This window comes from Streptopelia decaocto (genome assembly GCF_964273445.1).
Source record: "Streptopelia decaocto genome assembly, chromosome: 5".
Taxonomy (NCBI): Eukaryota; Metazoa; Chordata; class Aves; order Columbiformes; family Columbidae; genus Streptopelia; species Streptopelia decaocto.
This window is the reverse complement of record NC_138659.1, coordinates 61,957,790-61,979,512: the sequence shown is the minus strand read 5'-3', so window position 1 is coordinate 61,979,512 and position 21,723 is coordinate 61,957,790. Positions and strand designations below refer to the sequence as shown.

At 42.6% G+C, this 21,723-nt stretch overlaps 1 protein-coding gene across 6 annotated transcripts in view; it reads right to left on the bottom strand.

Moving 5' to 3' along the window:
* RBM20 (RNA binding motif protein 20) overlaps positions 1-21,723 on the bottom strand; it is a 105,986-nt gene that overhangs the window by 17,901 nt on the left and 66,362 nt on the right. For 5 of the 6 annotated variants that reach the window (XM_082054289.1, XM_082054286.1, XM_082054288.1 and 2 more), the window contains exons 2-7: positions 7,961-9,113; positions 6,285-6,346; positions 6,037-6,128; positions 5,591-5,682; positions 1,167-1,310; positions 228-359 (exon numbers count right to left, since the gene is read on the bottom strand). In XM_082054289.1, the coding sequence (XP_081910415.1) occupies positions 228-359; positions 1,167-1,310; positions 5,591-5,682; positions 6,037-6,128; positions 6,285-6,346; positions 7,961-9,113 (1,675 nt within the window). Of the gene's footprint in view, positions 1-227; positions 360-1,166; positions 1,311-5,590; positions 5,683-6,036; positions 6,129-6,284; positions 6,347-7,960; positions 9,114-15,089; positions 15,670-20,020; positions 20,127-21,723 lie in introns of those variants that run through there. The other variant, XM_082054287.1, reaches the window with a different exon arrangement.

The following is a 21,723-nucleotide window of genomic DNA, read 5'->3' as shown; positions in this document are numbered from 1 at the left end:
AGAGAAAATGGGATCTGTTCCAAGAGTTAATATCTAGAACAAGAGCAAGTAGCTAAGTATAAAAGACCATTAACCTACATTCATTAATTTATCTCTTTTTTTTTTTTTCCATAATATTAAAACATTAATTAGAAATCAGTAATCAGCAAAGATTTTTAGATGTGCAAAGTTTTTTCCAGGATGTGCCATGGAAACTCAGTAAGTCTGATCAGGAATTACTATCTTACCTTCAGCTGCAATTCCTTGTATCTTTTAGACATCCTAATAAGGAGCTTGTCATCATTTATCATTGCAGGTTTTTCTTTGTAGTACTGCACCATGGCTTGTGCTGCTTCACTGTAAGCCATTTCCAGAAAGGCCTAGCAAAAAAGGGGAGAGCTTTAAAATCTACTACAGAATTAAAAATACAAAGTATAAGAGAAAAAAAGCAGGACAATAGTATTTGTTTGGATTATTCTCATGCATAATGTCTTGACAAGCTTGGTAACCTTCCATCCCTGGAACTGAAATAGTAACACTCAGCCTCTTTTTAAGTGCAAATAACCATTTCAACACAGCTATGCAAGCCCATATGCCACTTCAGAAGCTAAATTAGCTAAAAACTAAATGACTGGAATAAAATCTTTCTCAATGTACAAAAACACAACCTTTCCTGCACTTCCTCACTGGTGCTTCTACACCGTGGTCAGCTGCTGACAGGATGCAGAACTGCAGTGCTGCAGCATGCACTGCTCCCAAGATTGTCAGCTGTGTCTTGCAGAATTGCAAGAGATCCAGACAAAAGCAGAACATCAGAGAATGAGCAGCAAGAACAAAGCCAAAAAAGGAGTTAAAAAACCTGAACAAGGTTAACTAGCATAAATGGCTGAGAGGCCAAATTAATAGGTTTTTCAAAATTATTATTATTAAAAAAAAAAAAAAAAAAAAAAAAGAACCAGTTTTACAATACTTGATCACTGAGGTTTCCAGGGTATTTTAACAAGAACTATGAGGCAGCGGTCATATTTATGCCATCATCTCATTCAGTGAGCACCAATTTATTTTTTTTTTACTTTAAGAGCAGGCTTCCTATATTTTAGTTTCTTTTATAAAATAAGAGATATTCCCCAAAGACATTGTCTTTATGTCAATAGATGTCAATACCAGTGACTCCAAACGCACAGTACCTGATTAGTGGATTTCATGAGGATGTAGTTGGTGACCTTCCCAAACGGGAGGCCCAGGTTAATGACATCATTCTCTGTGCAGCTTCCCTCGGGGAGGTTGCAGATGTGTACAACTCGACCCAGTGTAGATTTCCTCTGGGGAAACTGGGGAAAAAGAAATAACTCAAAATGATGTTTTTATCTTAGATATTCCAGCCTCTAGGTAAGACCTCATATTTCTGCAAAAAATTGATATGTTCTGTTCTGCATACCTGTTATTAAGGACAAATATCCTTCTTTAAAACCTTGTATATTAACATCCTGGTTTAGAAAGGAAGGGAAACATTTAACTGTAGTGCAGCTTGCAAAGAAGTCTCTGCCCTTGGACATTACAAAGTCCAGAGAAAATTTCTAGAAGGCATGCCCTCGTTCAAACTGGTATAATAGTACTGCTGCAAAAGCTCACTTGCCAATCCAAACCTTACGGACTCCAGGGCTTCAAATCCCTGGCATGTCACAGCAGAGGCTGGGCTGCCACGGGCACGGGCTGCTGGACTGTACCAAACACCAACAAGAGTTTGGAGACAGAGGGTGCCCCTGCCATGGGGAGGTCCCAGCCCCTCCTGACGAGCTCCCTGCAGGGCCAGTACCCATCTGGTACAACCCCTACGGCACCTCTGCCAAGTCAGACAGCCTTCCCCAGCCTGTCTGCCCCACTGGGTGCTCTGTGCCTTCCCTGCCCACAAAGGCGTCATGCACTGTTGCTGAGTAAAAAGCCCTTAACAGATAATTTGCAAGCAATGCACCAGAAATTAGTGTTTTCAAGTGTTCCATAAATGCCCATTTATGTGGTGCTAGTGGATTGAAACAGATGCTCACTGCAGCGGTCCCGGCTGAATTTGAGGATGTTAGAAATCAGTTTAGGTGACTACAGAAGTGTTGGGGATAGCCGAGGCTTAATTTAAATCCTCCTCCTGCCCTGGCAGAACACACTGGGCCAGGGGTAAAAGTGACCCCATTTAATCTGAGAGAATACACATGGCTATACCTCAAGTTGTAAACCCTACTACTTTCCCCTCTCATTGCAACAACACACAGTAGGAGGGACTTTTCCCTGGGGGCACAGTGACCACTGTACACGTAGGAGGCTGAGGTTCCAAATTGGGCTGGCACAGGCACACAGCCACTGATGTGGTAATTGCTTCCCAAGGGTGGAAGTCTATTTTGGAGTACTGGGGCAGTTCCCAAAGAGCTGCCTGTCTCCCTGACATGGAAAGCAGGCTCTACACTCCTTGTGCAAAGAGGCATCAGGCTATACTCAGAGAGGAACATAATTTATCCCAGCCAATGACACACAAAACATCGCTTACATAGGATTAAGTCTTCCCAGACTGCTTCCTTGTTTATGACCTCTGCTGTTGGGATTTTATTGAAGTAGTAACTCTACCTTCAGTTAAAATTGTGCCATTCAAGGGAAGATGCAAATCATGTAATCTTGTGGGATCAAGTTCACCAGAGCCATCACAAATGTTTGGCTTGTCAGCAAGTTCACAAGTTACAGAGCTAATGTTATCTTATTTACACCTTCAACCCATTACCTTCCCTCCAGGCTTCATCACTTAACCATTTGTGTATTTTTACTGCAGCAAGACCCTGCATCATACAGCCATCTGGTATTTAGCTTGCATCTTACAGAGTCTGCCTGGGTGCATAAGGTAAGTCGAAGAAGTGCCAAAGTCCAGAAATAAGATGTTTTCTCTAGCAGAAAAATAATAAAGACCTCATCCTGAAAAAGCTGAAGCAACTCAACTTCACTTGAATAGAAAAGGAAGTGATGGCTGCGTGCATCTGGCAAGGCAGCAGGTAGCACACAACAGAAGAATACAACTACAGCTAGCAGAGGAAAAGGAAACTTCCCTGCCAGCAAATGCAAACCCAGTGTAGCAACACTCCAAATCACCTGGTACCTTCTGTTTGTTTTGTTAGATCTATTAAGACATGGTAAGTTAAGAGACTATTGGACTAGAAAGACTTTGCTGTTCCCTGCAGAGGTTCCAGAGCGCGTGTTCAGACACGCACTCAGCAGTACATTAAATCAAATGACTGTAAGACGTTACCACCTCCCCATAATTGGCAACGGCTTAAATTAAAATGCTACACCATAAATCTGCTGTAATTTATGTTTAAGAAGTGGTCACACACTCATAACAGAAGTTGATGGGCCGTACCAAGCAATAATCTTGTCAGCTGATTGAAGTTAAATTGGATCCATTCATTAAACAGAGCTGTAAATCACGGCCAGAAAAGGAATATACACCTTCCATATCCACAGTTGGGAAGTTAGAAGAGCTGTTGTTCGTGAAGTGTTGAATGTAATTTTCAATAAGATTCTAAGTCAACTTTCTTTGCAACCGATGTCTACAGGGGTTTATTAATGCAGTTTTACAACTACTATGAAAATAATTTGATGCATAGCAGTGAAATGCACCTCATACCATTGGCCATATTATTTCACCAACCCAGTTTGATTGGTTTTTATTACACCTTTGTTTTTGGTTTGTTTGGTTGTGTGGTCTTTTTTGTTTGTTTGTGTGTTTTGTTTTGTGTTTTTTTTTGTTCTTGTTTCTTGTTTTTCAAGTTCTTTACCCCTTTCTTGAGCTTCCCATGAATTATTTCTAAAGATAACAAGAAACTGACAGTCCATCCCTCCAGTGCTAATGGCTTTCCAGGCCCAAGTGAAGACTTATACCACTGTATCTGCCTTTTGAAGAGGGATAGTTATTTGCAGATGGATAGCACAGAACAAGCTCTTCCAGAAATCTGAACACTTTGTTTATGATTACATGCAGGGTCAAGTATAATCTCCCACTGCTCAGTTAAATGGCAGCAGCTATGTTGAAAGTGAATACTGCCGTGCAAAGGTGTAATAAATTACAAGCCACCTGGGTTGCAGATGAATGACAGCTGGCAAACTCAATCTTAACACCTCTAATATAGCTCCCTGTCCACACGAGGAGGTCCTGAAGAAAAAGAGGATTTACAGTGTCCAGGAAAATCAGTGTTATTGTTTCTTTTCTCTCTTACAGTACTGCAGGTCATTCAGGAGTACTTCTGCAGGCAGCTCAAATGATAAATAGTGACAGATTCTAAAGAGAAATGATACTGGTATTAGCAGTAATTTCGTTTGTTGCGAGGCTGACAGACATGATGAAAAGGAACATTCCTCTGCACCCGCTGCTACTCCACCTCTGACCTTGGAGGCAGCCGTCGTGAGCGGCTCTGCTCTTTGCTCCCCTGCACACACAGTGTCTGTGACAGGCAGAAGCTAAAACCCCTTTAAATAACCTCTGTCATAGCAAAAGCACACAGTAGAAAATTAGTTGGATTAAACAAATCTGGGTGATGTTTCTATAAGCAATGCCTGACGTGACACAGGGATGCAGCTCAGCCTGGCTTTCCAGAGTGTCTGACCACACTGGAATATAAACACGAAAGCTAACAAGGTGAAAACTTGAACCCCTGGATTACTGCTGCTATTCCTTGAACGCCCTAACATGAGTCCCTGATGTCTCCAGCTTTAAATTGTAGCTTTCCAATATATACTGAGCTTTAACCCTAACAACTTTGTGTTTCCATTATGTATGATTTGCTTCTATTTGCCTTTTTTTTTTTTTTTTCTCTTAGAATCTTTCTGCTTTGTCAGTGTAAGAACCTCTTTTATTGTTATCTTTTTTTTTTTCTGTCATTTTTTGATTATTGGGCTAGGAATTCAAGCGTGCATTAGAGCAATATAATTGGGGATCTGTGTTGAATGCAGGAGAGGCGGATAAACCTAAATCATGCAAGGCTGTACACCAAAGCAACTTGCTGAAAGGTTATCAGTGGCAACAGATGATATAAATAGTACATAAAAAAAAAAAAAAAATAGTCCAGTATAGTTAATTGATCTGGGACTCCCGGATGAGTAATGGTTAGTGTAGGTGCAGCCACTGTCTGTGCCACTATTGCTACCTGGACTCCAGCATGGGAGAGGCAGAGAGCAATTACTACAAATAAATAGAGAGCCGGCTGCTTGCTGGGATCGATACTGAAAGTAAAAACTAAGCTAAATCTTCATTCCAAGCTGAAGTTGACCTTTCTGGGTTGAAAAGACTCAGAAAATTGGAAGTTAAAAAGTCAATGAGAGACACAGAAAACCATCTACCCTCCTCCCCAAATCTCTCTATCAGGTAAACAACTTTTAGCACTGGAAAAAAGAAAATGCAATCAAGTTATGTTTTGGCCAAAATCAAAAGTATAAAAGCTTCAGGAAAGTTGAAATAACAAACTGAATGTTCAGATTATTGTCTAAAAGGAAGCCTTTGCAGTTTTAATTCCAGTAAGCAGAAGTGGTTTCCACAAGAATGTTGACACAGAGATCAGCTTGCTTAGGTACTCACTCTTACCCCTGACAGAGGAGAAGAAAATGTAGGACCCGGCTGGCCAAAGGATCTTGCTGACGTAGTGATGAAAGATGAGCCAACATTCGGTGGATAATCTAAATAATGGATTATACACATTTCATTAAAATCTTGATTCATATTAATTGCATTAGTGTGCTTAGCAAGTAATGTGCCATTTACATAATAATTAATTTCATAGTCTCTTAGCCCAATTATACACTGTTTCGTTGTACTGTGAAAACAAGTCATTGTTTGAAAGAAAAATAAATTCATACTTTGAAAGTCACAGTATTGGCTTTTGGCCTTTCTGTGCAAAACCTCTAAAAAGTTTTTGTTGGAAACTTGTATCACATTTCATTTAAAATGTCCACTTTTCCCCAGAGACTGACTTCCCTTTCAGTTAAAAAAAAAAAAAAGTGTTTTTAACTGCTGCAGATAAAACAATTCACCTTCAATACTAGATGGATTGAAAACTGCTGCATTATTTGGTGATAAATGCAACGTTCCATCTGCTGAGCTTAATACACACCGGATACCAGTGCTGGAAAAGAAAGAAAAGAACTTCAGGACCATGCATAATGTGCCATAAATATTAAAGCATAATTATTATACAGTAAATTCCCAATGTAAAGCCACTGAAGTAAGGGATGCTCTGTTAGAAATTCAGATGAAAGAGACTCTCTAAAATAATACTTACTTATCTGAAAGAGCCATACATTTTTGGATGTGAAGACTTCCCTTAATGTGCTGATCCCAGTCCTATGTTGAAACAAAAGAGATGATGAGCATAAGAAAAATCCTGAGACAAATTTACATGAGATTGCCTCTCCATTCAGTTTACCTGATTCTGAAAGCAATACTGAGATGCTGAAGATCAAACTGTATGATGCTGAAGCCAAGCGCACCCTCATCCAATGCATTTACTGATTTGTCATTTGTAGGTTAAATTATGAGTTACTTTAAAAAAGGAGAGCTTTTCTGTATTGGTTTTTAAATCCAGTATATTTCTACTAATTCAGTTACTTTGTTCAACCTGAAGAGCTTATCCTGCAAGGCCCTCAGCACCCTCGACTCCTGCAATGTCCATAAAGAAGGTGCTCAGCACACGGGGCAGCCAGGACAACGCTTATTCACTTCAATAGATCAGCGAAATTTGTCGAAGTACATTTATCTATTTACACTTGTATGATCCAAATGAGGCAGTGTATTAAACACCGACAGACAGAACCATCAAAATTAACTGTAATTACATTTTCCCTGTCCTTTTAAAATGTTTAGTGAAAAAAAGAAATGGCCAGCCTGCCCTAGACGGGGGCTACTTTAGACCAGCCCTGCAGCTGCAGTAAGCACAGCAAAGCCTTTTGCAAGCAGCTGCACAGAGAGGAAAGGGGAAACATGAAAGAGCAAATACATTCAAATATCCCAAAGCCCCAGGGTGTGTGAATATCAGGTATTATTTAATTTGCCATCTTCCTTCCTGTATAAACTCTGTTGTAATGTTTTTGTGAAGTCACCATCAGCATGAAAACATACTCTTTTGCCGTTAGGTGATGCGATGGAAAGGGTCCTGAGGACTTGTTGAGTGGGGCTCAGCAGGAGGGCAGAACAACGCCAGCCAGAGCCCACGAATGGCTGTGGGGCTCAGAGGACCACGCAAATGGCCTTCTCCAGACCTGACCTACATAACACAGCCAAGCACACAGGTTCTCTGGGCAACCAGGAAACTTCTTCTCAAGGGTAAGGTTGACCTGCCTTGGCAGAGTATGAACAGAGAAGCGGGACCATGGTCTGCACCACACGTGCTGAGCAGCTTCTTACTTCCAGGCCAAAGTCACTGGGGAGCCTGAGTCCTAAATTTTCCTTAGAGCTACTAGAAGAAGGAAGAGCCCAACAGAGAAATTATTAAAATCATTTAATCAAAATGCACTGTTTTGTTTAAGCAAGCTGTTTCCACAAGGCTGTTAGGGGGAAGGCTTTGGGCTCAGAAGTGTCAGGAGAAAGGGAGAAGCAGATGAAACTTCAGATGTGCGGTTACAACACTGCCTTGAGAAGCCAGGGATCAGCTTCGAGCTCCTCCTCCCCTCACTTTGGGCCCACGAGATGAACCACGACCCCAGCCTAGATCTTGCGTTTCTCATGCCACGTGTAGCCACTTTTCACAATGACATGCAGAACAAAACCAGCAATCACCATGAAACAGACATACAGCACCCTAAGCCAAACTATGGCCCTTTGTCTCTGCTTTTCTTGAGGCACCTCCGTGGTGACAGATGCTTTTGGCAAATGGTGGCAGGAGCCGGTGGCCAGATCGATCACCAGACAGCCCGTTCGAGGGTCCACACTGTGCCCTGGGGGTGCCTTAAAACAACTCACCTTCAGGTCGAAGATCTTCTTGTCGCATAGGGTGCAGACGTGGGGGAAGTGGAGGGGGGCCACGCCGCGGAGGTCACCCAGCTGGTGTGGCGGCAGGGAGCGGGCAGGCAGGTCGGGCACGCCGCCGCCCCGCTCCTCCTTCTGCCTCATGCGAGGGCTGCCGAAGCTCTGCTGGCTGTGGTTGAGGCGGCCGAAGGCGGGGGGGGCGGCCGCGCTGAACTTTGTGTCAGGTGTCGGCTCTTCGGGGTTGTAGAGCTCGTTTCTTATTTCATACTGCTGCTGACTCGCTGACGGCCACAGGCTGTCGCTGGGCACGAGGTCAGGCTTGTTTTGGCTGGCAAAATTAGGGATATTTTCCCACTGGTTGCTTGCACCACTGGCATGCAAGACAGGGCCAGGATCTCCTTTCGGATGGGAGCCCGCGTTCGGGTCGCTGGGGAAGGCCCGCGCTGCCCCGTAGGCCTCCTTGGGAAAGGCGGCCACTGCCTCATGCTGCAGCTGGGTGGGAGCCCCAAAGGGACCCTCGTAGCGTGGCCCTGCCGCCGAGGAGCCCGCGTGGGCCCCAGCAGTGAGGAAGCCATGCTGGCCGGGCTGGTCCCCTTCCGAGGCGTACGCCTGAGGGGCGGTGTTGGCAGCGTTCTGCTTGTTGTACTCGTAAAACCCCCCTGCGGAGGCGGAGGTGCCTGCCTTGTTGAGACCCACCACCAGTTGCTGGCTGGAGGTGGGAGCCATGACACCGCCAAAGGGACTCATGACGATGGCGTTGGGGGTCTGGGCCTGGACAGGCCCCAGGCCGCCCCCTGGCGCAGCTAAGGCTGGGTTTTGTGCGGGAAAAGCGATGCCGCCGGAGGGGAACGTCGCGCCAGCCATGCCGGGCCCCTGCGGCGGCCCCGCAGCGTGTCCCTGCGGGGTGTTCATCACAGTGGGGTGCCTCAGCTGGTTGAAGAGTGGCTGGGACATGGCCACTTTGGAGAGCACCTGGTTGAGGACGGTGGCGGCAGCCGGGTTGTTGGTGACGGCAGTCTGAGCCAACTTCAGCCTGTGGAGCGTGAGCTGCGCCTGGAGCTGTGCCAGCTGCAGGCTGGCCGGCGAGGGGAGCAGGGGGCTTGGGGCACCAACGGAGAATGGACTCTTCTCCAGGAGCTTGGCAGCACTGCAAAGGATCAGGACTTGGGTTAGCTGAACTCGCCCAGTGTCACCCTGCGCTCCCACTAAAGCCTGGCGTGGGTTACACGGCCACTTCTGGAGATGTAGCTTATCTAAACCCAGTGAAAGCAAGGTGGTGGTTGACAGTGCAGTCATAAGCCTACGTCTTCCTTTCCACACCCGCTGCCGCACCCCTTTCAATCAAAAAGCTACTAGGGAGACAACTATGCCAAAGATCTCTCTTTAAAACCCCCATTGTATCCCTCATCAACCTCTGGATCAGGCCTTCAGCTCATTTTAAGGACCTGTAGGACTCATGCCTTTGATGCAGACTAGAAACAGAGGCAATACAAGTCATCCCACACAATCCCCAAATCTACAGTTTTTCCCGTTTTATGCAATTCATGCAACCTTTAGCCTCCCTGCTGTGACATCACCACCCTGACCGATTTTGTGATGTTACCATTACCCCCTTTTCCTGCAGAGCAGGGGGATGTAAAGAAAAGGACAGCAAATGGGATTGTAAAGCCAGCCACACAGTTACATCACATCTAGCACATCTGGTTGCATAAATCAACATTAAATACACCACAATGTATTTATTTTAGTTGTTTACAGTTCTCAATTAATTAATCTGCATGGCACCCTGTTCTGTAACAAACTGTACAGTTTCCCTGTTGTCCAGATGCAAATATAGAGGAGAAAAAAAAAAAACACCAAATGATTTTACAGAAGCTGGAGCAACTATGAACAAACCATTCCAAAGAGTTTTCCCAGTTCAGCTGGAACATAAGATAAAATTTCTGCAGTGCCAGATGGTGAAAGTCAAGATCTTTATACTGTCTAGAAATCAGAGGTGCATTGAATGTTCTCCTTCAAGTCTCATACATTGGGTGAATAAATGATGAATAGATTGCCTGCCTGAATTCCAGAGCTGGGAAAACAGGAGATGATATTTTCAGGCATATGGTGGTTCCTGGCTTTGGGAAGCACCTTTGGGACATCTCCCCAGTTCCCAGCACTACCACCAACGCTTCCTCTCCTCACCCTGTCAAACCCTGAAAACACAAACCAGGAAAAAAAGAAATAAAAGCAGGTAAACTCTAGCTAAGTTACAAGCAAGTGGAATGTTATAATGGAAACTATTAGGCAGCAGTAGCTTCCAGGCAGCTGCACCCACCTTACTGTTCCTGTTCCCCCTGTACCCTTACGGGATGCCTCCTGCATCATCTGTGACAGAGCCAGCCTGGTCCGCATGTACATATAGTATCCCATGGGCACTGTCCCTCTGTATGTCCTGCTGCCTACACTTGGATACTATCAGCCATTTTCATGCCCATACCAGAAAAATGTTAACCATCACTTTTTCCACCACCAGGAGCCTCTGCTCACAGACGGCGCAGCTACTCAGCACATTACAAATGGCTGTTCATTCCGAAAATGAGAGCAGAGAGCACTCAAATAACAGGGATGTGGTCCAAAGCTCAATTAATTTATATTGTAAAAATGTATTTGGTTTCAATTTTTAGGCCTTTCAAAGCAGCAGGAGTTATGCATCAACCACCATGCAACCCTCACTGTTAATAATTGGCCAATTTGCCCAACTGCATGGATGAAGCTGTAGTTAATGATATATGTCTTGTCAGCATGCTGCATTTGAAAACCACAAATTAGGAAAACATCTGCTTAAATCCAAAGTATGACTAAGAGAAAATGAATGGGTTTCATATTTAACGTTTAACTTCCACTAGCAACTGCAAGGCACATCTGTCTCCCAAAACACAAAACGCCGTTTGGATAAGTGCATCATTATGTAATGACGAGATCCCTGCTAGCACAAGCTGACACCAGCGCTTTGGGGCTGAGGTGTCTTTGTTTTCCTGTGTGGTTTCTATCGTTTTCTCTCTGACTTGCACTTACAGTGCAGTTTGCTATTTATTTGATTACGGATGAGAGCCAGGGCACAAGTACAATGAAAACAACTCAGAAACCACAGTCTGTGAGATCCTGAGGACCCAGAAAATCTGCCAAGGAGCCCTGTGGTGTGTGAGGATCACGGCAAGCAGAGGGTCACATGCTGGTGTACGCACTGTCATGACCATCAAGGGACATGGCACGACCCAGTGCCCAGGCTGTATTGTGCCACCAGCATCTAGAGTGTCCTGGCTTACAATGTGCTGCATGTGACTTGCCACACTCCTGACAAATGTTTCATTCTATAGCTGGTTATACCTTTTTATTTTTTATGCAAAGTAAGCTGTAAAGCTCTTTTAAAAAGTTTTATAGAGCATGCAAATAGGAACTGCCTGGTGGTCTTAAAATAAAAAGAAAAGCCAGAAGCCAGCATATGACGTTTTCAGGCTCAGGAGCCACAGATGACTCCTGTTCCCACCAATGTAATTCCACTGTGCTGCAAGCCTACGCAGCAGCGCGCACATCCCGACAGCTGCAGCTGCTTCCCTACCCTGGCAGCTACCTGCTGGACGCGGGCATGGGCTCCCTCTTTCCAGTGAAACCAGCTCATCTGACACCACCGCAAGCCCTGAAGCTCCCTCAGCGTCCTCATGTTTTGATCAACTTTGGAGCACTGTCTCTAAGAAACTGCAGGTCAGCAGCTGGGAGAACTGCGGACCCACCTTACCTGCAGAAAAATGAATGCCGTAAGGAGAAGCTGCAGCTCCCAAGCCACTCATGGGGAGATAGAATTAGTGAGGAGGGTTGCTCCCATACATTGATAGGTTTGGGAACAGCCACAGCTTCAAAATCCAGATGTCTGTTAAGAATTTCCAGATTTCAGGGTGTTTCAGGTTGCATGCTCTATTCTCCCACAGCAGAAATGGAATATTTTATCATCTAATCAAGGCAAAGAGGGAAGGGCATGTTCATGGGTCAGTGGGAAAAGCAGATGCACAGATGGGAGGCTGGGAGAAGAGCTGTGTATAAAGCACCTTTTAGTGCAACACCCAAATTTGAGGATTTATTTTCTGCTATGAAATACAGGACATAAGAGGACTGGCAAGAACAGGTTTGAAAATTTCTTTCCCTCTTTCTGTTCTACAATCATAATATTTATGTACTTGACAGCATAAGTTTACAAATAACCCTGCTACAGATTTACTAAACTATTGAAAACTGCAAACGTGGAGACAGCATTCAGCTAAGGCATTTTGTGGGGGCCGTTCACCACTCCTACACACACACCTCCCACCCCAGCTCGTCCTCGGGTTACCAAAGCGCAGCCCCCGCCTGCTCGTGGGGGGTCTCTGCTGCAAGATGATTCAAAGCAGCTGAATGAAGCTCTCATTCCCCATTGAGCACCCAGGGAATTAGCCTGCGTCAGCCCAAGCTAGCTCTGTGCCGTGCAAAACATTCCCAATTATAAGGTCAGCGATGTAAAAAGTAAACAGAAGTTGCCCTCCTCACTTATTTATTTAACATTAGCTATACAGCTGGACTACACCAGCAGTCTCTTTGCACAACTAGGAAAGCAGAAATGGTCTTTTTTTACCAAAATAATGACAGGCAGGAGCGCTGCCGTACAGTTTTCACAAAGCAACCCTTTAACCAGGAGAGTTTTCACACAGCTCCAGAAAATAGGAGTTGAAGATGTGCATCAACTACTGCAATACTCACAATGAAGTTGCAAGCACTGGCAAGGCTATATTGCTATAAATCAATTCCACCCATCTGCTACCCCTGTCATCCTTATTATGCTTTTAGCATCCAAGAACAGCGAGTGGCACACAGTGTCAGAGGTGAAGTATCTAGATGGCTGGATTATTTGAGTAATCCGGTCTACAGGAGTGATGAAAAGGCTGAACACAAAACATGTTTATTAGAACAGACCAACAACTTGGAGCTTGATTTTCAAATTATAAAGTTAAGGATTTTAAAGTGCTGACCAGCACCTTCAAAAATTAGGAAATAACTTTAAAAATATGAACTAGTAAAGTTATGATCTTAGCTGCAACCATTTACTTAGGAAGTATTTATACTCACAAATTTTTGAAATGCTGCATAGGGTATGAATTTCAGTACTTTTTTTTTTTAAAAAAAAAGACTAATTCATAGCAGTTCAGAATTTGTTTTCTTCCACTTTCCTTGAATCTAGCACATTTTCTAAAATTTTTGCATTCCTACCCTATGACAGGTTTGCTTTTACTTATAATTACATCTACCTGTCAAAATCTTTGAAAGATATATTTTCAATATTTTTTGTTCCAAAATGTTCACTTTTTCCCAGTCTGTCTATATTACTGTGTGGATTTCAGAATCAAAATGGCCAAAGATATTGAGATGCACAACTACCCTAGATATACGACTATTCTGCATTAGCCCAGTATTAGATTTGAGACCATATTTGCAATAGCTTGGTGTTTTTTCATCCATTCAAGCTGTTTCTGAATACATTTTTCTAACAGTTAGCAAACTTTATGTTTTTAATTCAGGACTCCTGAATACATCAAAGAGATCTGTTTCCTAATTATCCAAGCACAAAATCAATTACATTCTGTCATGCAGAAGTGTGAACATCCCTGCCCTGTAATGTATTATTTATTCAAAACACATGGGGCTGCCTCCTTTAAATGCATCCAAAACAATTGCTGCAATACTAAAAAAGCAAATTAAAAAAACCCTTAAAAATAAACAAATAATTGTTATACAGATGAAATTCATAAGATATTAGGGGTAAACTTGCTCTTCAAATAAAAACGCACCATCTGACAGTACTTCAGTGAGATCGCATGTTTGTATGTGAGGACAGAATTCAGCCTCTTGAATTCAAGGGAACTGCAAAGCTGTATTTCAAACACAGCTAGAATTATAGACAAAGTTCAGCAATCCCAACAACATACATTAATTATTAGAATAACTATTCTTTATAATGATACGTTACGCTGTTTCGCTGACCCCATTAAGAATACAGGGTTTACGTTCATTTTTGCTTGTTGAATAAACCCAGCGCTCACGTCAATAAAGACCGGAGCCTTGGTTAAAAAAATGGACACAGGAACTTTTTCCTATACTCTGCATCTGGCTGATACTGGATGACTGTTTACTTTCTCTTCAGCTCCACAAGAAGTATATTCTTTGAATTTTAGTAAAATGACCTTCTTGATCAGCAAAGCTTGGAAAATCTGCTGAAAGAAGAAAACCCCTCCACCTTTATAATTCAAGCTCTGAAATCATCTGTCGCTGAACTTTTTTTGCTGACTTCTGTTTGGAAATAATTAAAAAAAGAGATCATTTTTCACAGTAAGTTCAGCTAATGATGGGGAGCACTAAAAACCTTAAGCTACTTTAATATGTTTATAAGCTGCAAGTAAAACCCTTCTTATCCCAAATAACGATTTTTAAATCCCTCCATTATACTATTGAGGGCATAAAATAAAACTTCAGCCAACGTATACATGTGCTCTGCCAAGTGAGTTTTGCGTATGTTTGGCAATGGTAAACTCCATTATCTGGACAATCATCCAACCTAACAGTTAGCTGGAAGATGAAATGTAAAATGTTATTACAGAGCTGCAAAATTCAAGGTTTACAAAGCTGATAGGAGTTAAGTGCCTGTCTGTTACTGAGAATCCTTTTCGCTCAAATGAAACTTTCAGCCAAAATGTTCTCTGTCTTTGGTTACATGCAGAGAGTCAGAATTTCCACTGGGAAAGGGACAAGTTGAAGGGGCAGACACAGTGGCTGTATCTTGCATAATGGCTGCGATCACCAAGATAAAATTGGAAGTGATCTTAGGATGACAGTGAGAGCAGCTCCTGAGGAAAGATCAACCTGAATTCAGCCACTCATGACATGTTTATTTAATCTGCTCTTAGGAACCTTCTTTGGTGGAGATTTCATGACCTCTAGGAAGAATTAATTACTCAAATCCCCTCAGTCTTGCAAAGCTCCTCTTAAAGCCCATGGTGACTCTCTGCTGACAGCACCAAGCACTCTTCTCATGCACACTGAGAAAGGCTACTCTTACCTTCCTGCAGCTGCTATCAATCTTCTATACAACCATCCCAGCTCCTTTCTCTGCACATTTTGCTGTTGCATTTGTTCACAATGCCCAGTTTGATTGCTTTTCTTCATAACAGGACAGCCCTGAGGTCCCTGTTGCACCCAGCCCCTGTCCTGGAGAGCCCAGAGATGTTGGTTGGGAGAGATCTCTGGAGGTCAGCAGGTCTGACTTCCCGCACAGGAAAGGCCAGTTCAATCCTTTCTCCTTTTGACTGTCCAATGGATTTATCGCATCACCATTTCATATTGTCCTCATCAATACTGCATCCAGGTTATGTCAGATCCAGTTTGTCAGGATTACTCTGGATTCCCATGCTGCCTCCAGAGCAGTTGTAAATCCTCTCCTCTTGGCACTAGCTGCAGATTTAATGGATGCTTTGTTCAACCAAGTCATCAATGAAAGTCTCAAATAGAGTAAAGGCTGTTCCCAAGAAGGGAACAGTGATGCACTTTTCCATTTTCTCTCCAAACACCAGTAATTCAAGGACATCTTATCTCGCAGCTTTGCTTTGCTTGCTGAAGAGACCACACCCTGACAGTCACTTCTGCTAAAAACAAAACAAAACAAAACAAAAAAAGGCAACTGGCCTATTTGCAGTTGCAAGAATAAAAGGGTGGACCATCTCTGGTGAGACTGATTTCTTATTAACAACTCTCGCTCTATAGTTCTGAGAGAATTGTTTTGGATTGTTGTTTAAAATCAACTGTATATTCTTGTTTCTTCACAATAACATTTGAAAACGAGGTATCACCAAAGCCTGGACTGGCCTTCACAATTCCTCCCCCTTTTATACAGTACATTTGACCCTAGAAATATGTTTCTCATGTTGTGTTGAACTCCAGATTGTATAATGCGCTTATTTCTGCTTTCCTTTATGCAATGCATCTCACCATAAATATTTAATGAGGCAAAGTTCAACTCCTTTCAAGTAAGTGACGTAGTTTAATGAATGTACCACCTAAAGGCAAGGTTATAGGTAATGATTTTCAGAAGTTGGAAAACCTATCATTTTCTTCCGTGACACTTAAATGTTCTTTTGTTTTGATGATGTGCCACAGTATGTCAAAGATGCCTCTGAGGATTAGTGCGTGCACAGGAACACAGGTCTACATTTTAAATTTCAACAGGGAGCCATACAAACTCGTTTGGCTATACTGCAACCATCTATCTGCAACTGCTTCCCAAGGAAACATAGTTCATTATTTGCTGAAGTTAAAAAAAAATTATTTTAAAAAATGTATTTTAAATGTATGCTAAAAAACATCAAAAGTAACTATAACACCAGGTCAGTCCCCACTGTAACACGTTGCAAAGAGAATTCATGTCACAGTTTATGGAGCTCTCAGGGCAAGCCATGACGGCCTGGCAGTGCCCCGCTACCCACACCTGCCTCCCCAGCACCTCCCTGCAACAGCTCTTGTCTTCTAGGTTTTAAATACCCCTTACTGTACAAAGTCCTCAGGCCAGACTATCCCTACCCACCAGCATCCCAGCAGGACTCCTGTAAGACAGGGTGATGGGGCTCCCCAATAATCTCACCGTGCCAACAGCCGTGCACCCCATGCAGACGACGGTGCTAGGAGCTGCGCGGCCGTGTCCCGAGCCCCCTCCTGCTCCCGAGGGCGTGCTGGCAGACTGAGGGGCACAGGAAGACTTTTGGGAGGGGGGGAGCAGGGGAAAAGGGGGTGTGAGCAGTAACGTAAGTCCATAGGGTGAGCGAAAGGACAGGGAGTAGCATTGGCACAGGTAGGTAACCCCAGCGGGAACAGGGCGAGTGGCTCCCGCAAATGCGCCCCGGCTTCAGGGCCACATCTGCTGCTCTGCCGCACAGCTCGCTGCACACAGCCTCCCCTTGAAAATAGAAGAAATCTGGGGAGAAATTATCTGGAAAGCTTATTATAACTTCAGGGAAAAAAAAAAAAAAAATAAAGAAAAAGGCAGCCTTAAAAAAAAAAAAATCAAATCAGGAATCCTTCAAAGGCTTTTTATATGAGCACATAAGCAAATACCCAACTGAAAAATAATCCTTGGCATATAGTACTTAATAGAAAAGATATTACAGTAATATCTCACTGCACCTTCTGCTAATGTGTTTTCTGCATGGTATTGTTAACCACTACAAAAATAATAAGTTTGAGTGTATCAATATCTCGCACCGCCTGGAGGCACAGCCGTTTTCATTTGTGTGTTGAAAGTAGGAAGCATAATGTGGTAGGAAGATAATTCCTCATTTGAATAAATAATTTCTATTTCACAGTAATATTACAAAATATAAAAGCCTTTTTACAAAGGTAATATCTTCAGTTTGTAGACAGAAAAAACCTACAACTGTGGAAAGGTTAAGGCACTAAGAAGGATTTTTATTTCTAAGTAGCTTATTCGTGTTCAAAGAAAGGATTGCCATTAATGGAGAAAACCCCACAAAAATATTAAATTCCCCTTTTTTATCCTTTTATTTTTAAATATTAGTCCCAATGATTTATTTGAAAAGTTTAATGAAAAAGCGTACTAGGAAATTCTCTAAGAGAACACTAGTCAGCATTTGTAATGGACATGGCACAGGCTACAGAAATCGCGCACAAACCTGAGCTCTTCTCTTTGTACCCTAGGTCAGCTGAAAAGCAACAGCTTGGGACCAAAAGTCACCCAGGAGCATGAAAATCATTTCATAATTAATCTAGTGGCATCACCTCCTCTAAAAGCTTGTTTAAATGTGTTACAAACCACCACAGCGCAGGAGTACTCAAGGAGAAATGCTGGAACAGCCCCGACCTGAAGCAGTCGGTATGATTTAGTTTCTCTTTACTGCTAATATTTAAAAGTAAGAAATTTAAAGTAATACATCAAGAAAGAAAACTTCACTTATTTTAAAGTCAGTTTTGTGATTAGAAAAACAGAACCTCTGTGGATTTCATAAGATATATATATATATTACATAACTATATACTTAGGCCTGTTTTTCAGTTTTCTTTTTATATATATCTTAAAAGGACATAAATGGTACAAATTCCCACTGTTTACATACCCACACACATTACTGGTATACATAAATTACACATGAATCTTACAAAGCTCAGATCTAATTCAGCTGTTACTGAAGTGTGCTGCAAAGCCTTTCCTGATTTCAGTGGAGCAGAGCAAGGCTTCTGTATCCCTTTTTGGTTATATTTAATTTAAACATAAAACATCAAAGAATACTGCTCTCTTTTCATGATCTCTTTGAAATCAGCCTTTAATATTAAGCCATAATACTCATACTGTTATATGGAAGTAATACGTGGCATATTGTGGCCTAGGAGCTTTCATTATCTATTTTGCAATGAATGTTGCTCACTTTTTCTGTAATGCATCCCAATTTCTATGCTAAAGAAATTTTAATGTGAATCTTGAAAGATATATAGGAGGCTTTATTTATTTTCCTTAGGTTAAAGGGAAGCAGTTGGGATGAATCAGACCTGAGCATGTTCCTTCTGGCAGAAAACAGCCTGTGCCAGACTGCTGGAACTCTTTGGCTTTGAAAAGTTTAATTTATTGTCTTGAATAATAAACTGCCATTCAATCAACCTTGTGAAACAAAACATAAAACAGGACGGTGCTTAAATCTTGAACAGGGACCAAAAGAGTTTTGCACAAAGGAAATAAAATTGGTAGAGGCATTTTATATTAAATAACATCAATTATTTTATTCTCCCTTTTTGTCTGCCTTCAGTATTAATTAGGAGTAACTGACAGTTAATATGCTCCAAGCTCTGCATGGTAAAATTGATTAGTGTACTAAGTCAGAAAATAAGAATCAGTTTTTGATGAAAAATATCAGGTTTCAGAGCACTGCGTGTGGCAGCTGGGGGGACGGGAAAAGTGTGAAGATATTAGCCCGTCCACAACACTCAGCTGGGCACTTGCCCAGCCCTGCTGACAAAACTGTCAATGCAGGCGGCCGCCACGACTTTTTGGTTAAGCAGTGTGTTATTGCCCCTTAACTTTTGCTTGCTCGTTTTGTCCATTTTTACTATAATGCACATGCTCTGCTCAGTAGCTCTGGTCTGTATGACTAAGCAGCTTATACATCTAAGGGAAAATAGGTTTTAATTCATTCCACTGGCCTGCATAGTAGATGTTTCACCTTGTGTTACTGATGGATCTTTTACTCTCAAAACACTCGGGGACTCCGATTCAGTTTTCTGTGTGAAAAGATGTCTAAGAAAGTTGAGTACTATTAGTTTTTAAAAAATGTTATTTTCTTTAAAATTACCTTATTTATTTCCCAGGCTTTACCTTTGAAAATAAAAAGCTGTCTTGAACTATAAAGTACCAACTATAAAACAAAACAAAAACCAAACAACTGAAAACCCCAGTTATTAATAATGTTGCTCTGATTCTCTTTCTTTCTTTCTTTCTTTACAGACTAATGAAAGCATTTCCAAATTCAACCATCTTTGAAACATTTAGGTACTTTGACTTCTTTCACATTTTGCAAATAATTCTGTGCCCACTGGTTGCAAATGACATTAATATAATTCTGCTTCGTGTCTACTCATACACTATGAGGCTTATTACAGGGTGGTTAACCATGGCAAATTAACAGGATTCAATTCAGTATGGAATGTCCTTTAAAGTATAAAAGCCCCGGTATTACAAAAAAGCTAAGCACTATAAGAAGCTACTGCACAAACCAGATCGTATCGTTGATCTGAAATCCCAGTTAGCTGTTACCGCTAGAGCTGCGCATGCCTGCCTTTCACCTCGCTACGCAAAGAGCTGGACTTTAAAATTAAAGTTTAAAGATCACTATGATATTCCGCTTGGCAGATTAGCGTCCTTCCTTGCTAGAGCCAGGGGAGCCAGGCATTTTGGGGCGATGGCGGGAGGACGCGGGTGGCACGACGCGATCCTACCTTCTTGCAACATATAGGGCAGCCGGGAACGGGGAGCCGGTGCGGAGGGAGCGCGGCCAGGAGCCGATGTCAGCGTTGCGCACATGCCTCCCGGTAACATCCCACTGACATTCTACCTGCTCTCTGCGCCCCAGCTATTTACAAGCTTCCTTTCAGAAAGTCACAACTTTAGGAATGAAAAAAAATAAAAAGACCCACCCCACCCCAATGGAGGACTGGAAGGCGGATCACGTGGCTGCCGGGAGCTGGTCTTGTTGCGTTACACTCAGCAAGTGTGGATGGCAAACAATATCGGTTGATGTTTATGCCATATGTTCTCGGTCTCTTTGCGTATCAGCACCAAAATCCTGTTTCTACACAGTGTAACGCCATGGGATCCCACCAGGGAGAGGGTTACAGTCTAATCTGGCAAGAAGTGGAAAAATCACGGCACACTAACGAAGACCAAGAGGCACTGACTTTTACAAAGCAAGCCTTTGCTCTGGAAGGCAACAAGCATTACCCAGCTAAAGTTTTAACAATTTCTTAAAACGCGCACTCAAATACATCATATTTTAGCCCCTGAGCAATTTGCCCATGTTCAGACTGGCTGCCTCCTAAAGACAGTTGAGGTGTTGAGGAAAAACACTAATGTTATTTGGGCTAATATTACTGCTCAAGTCAGTTATCTGCCAGCTCAGAGACAGACAACAGAAAGGAAATTCATCACCCAGCGCTAATCCACTGCTCCAAAAACACACGAGCACTGACCTGCATCACAGGCTCTGCTGGGGCTACAGAGCCAGGGCAAGGGGCAATGCAAAACCTGCACATCCTTAATGCAGCATTTGATGAGTTAACTTGGCACGTGTCTTCTCATTGCTGATCCAGCCTTATAAAATCAAAGCTTTGCACCTTCCTAAACCAGAATATTTTATGCTTTACATCTGAGTGGAAGAATTATTGATCTTCCCTACATTTCACATTATCCAAAAATTAACATAAACACAAAAAAATTCCATTTTCCTGTCCCTACTCCTAACATATCACAGTATACACATCTATTAAATAAATGAGCTGTTCTACCGCATCCAAAGATAAACACAAGCCAAATATTCCTATTTTTGCCTAGGCTACATTAGCCCCTTCAGCCCATCAGAAAACTCACAGTGGTTAGCTGGCCACTCTACTACCCTCCTGGGACACAGCAAGAGCTTGTTAAACCTTCTTTTTGCAATTAACAGCATTACTCTGGAAACCTTTCACAGTAGCAGTGGCATTCTGTATGTGTGACATGATCCTTCTATGGAAGATGCCATTTCCAAAATTACTTTGCAGTAAGGCAAACCACAAATTAAATTGGCCTGTGAATATGCGCATTTCACTTAAAAAAAACCCAGCGATAATTCTGCAATATTTCACACTCGCTCAAAGCGGAGCTTGGAGGGGTCTCTATCCCTGTTTTCTAATTTCTTTCTTGCCTTCTTTCTTCCTTCCCATGCCACGTCAGACCGCTCTCCCCACCTCTCCAAAGGAGAAAACTACTGTTCAAGTTTCTGCCTTTTCTCCAAATAAAAAGCCCCATATCTTTAAGAGATGGCAAAGACTGTGACTGAAAGGGGAAAGGCGCCTAACAGGTGGTTCAAGGGTGTTCCTTCACACATGCAACTCCCATCAGGAAACAGCAGAAAATTCAGAGGAAGGAGAAGGCATTAGTAAAACCT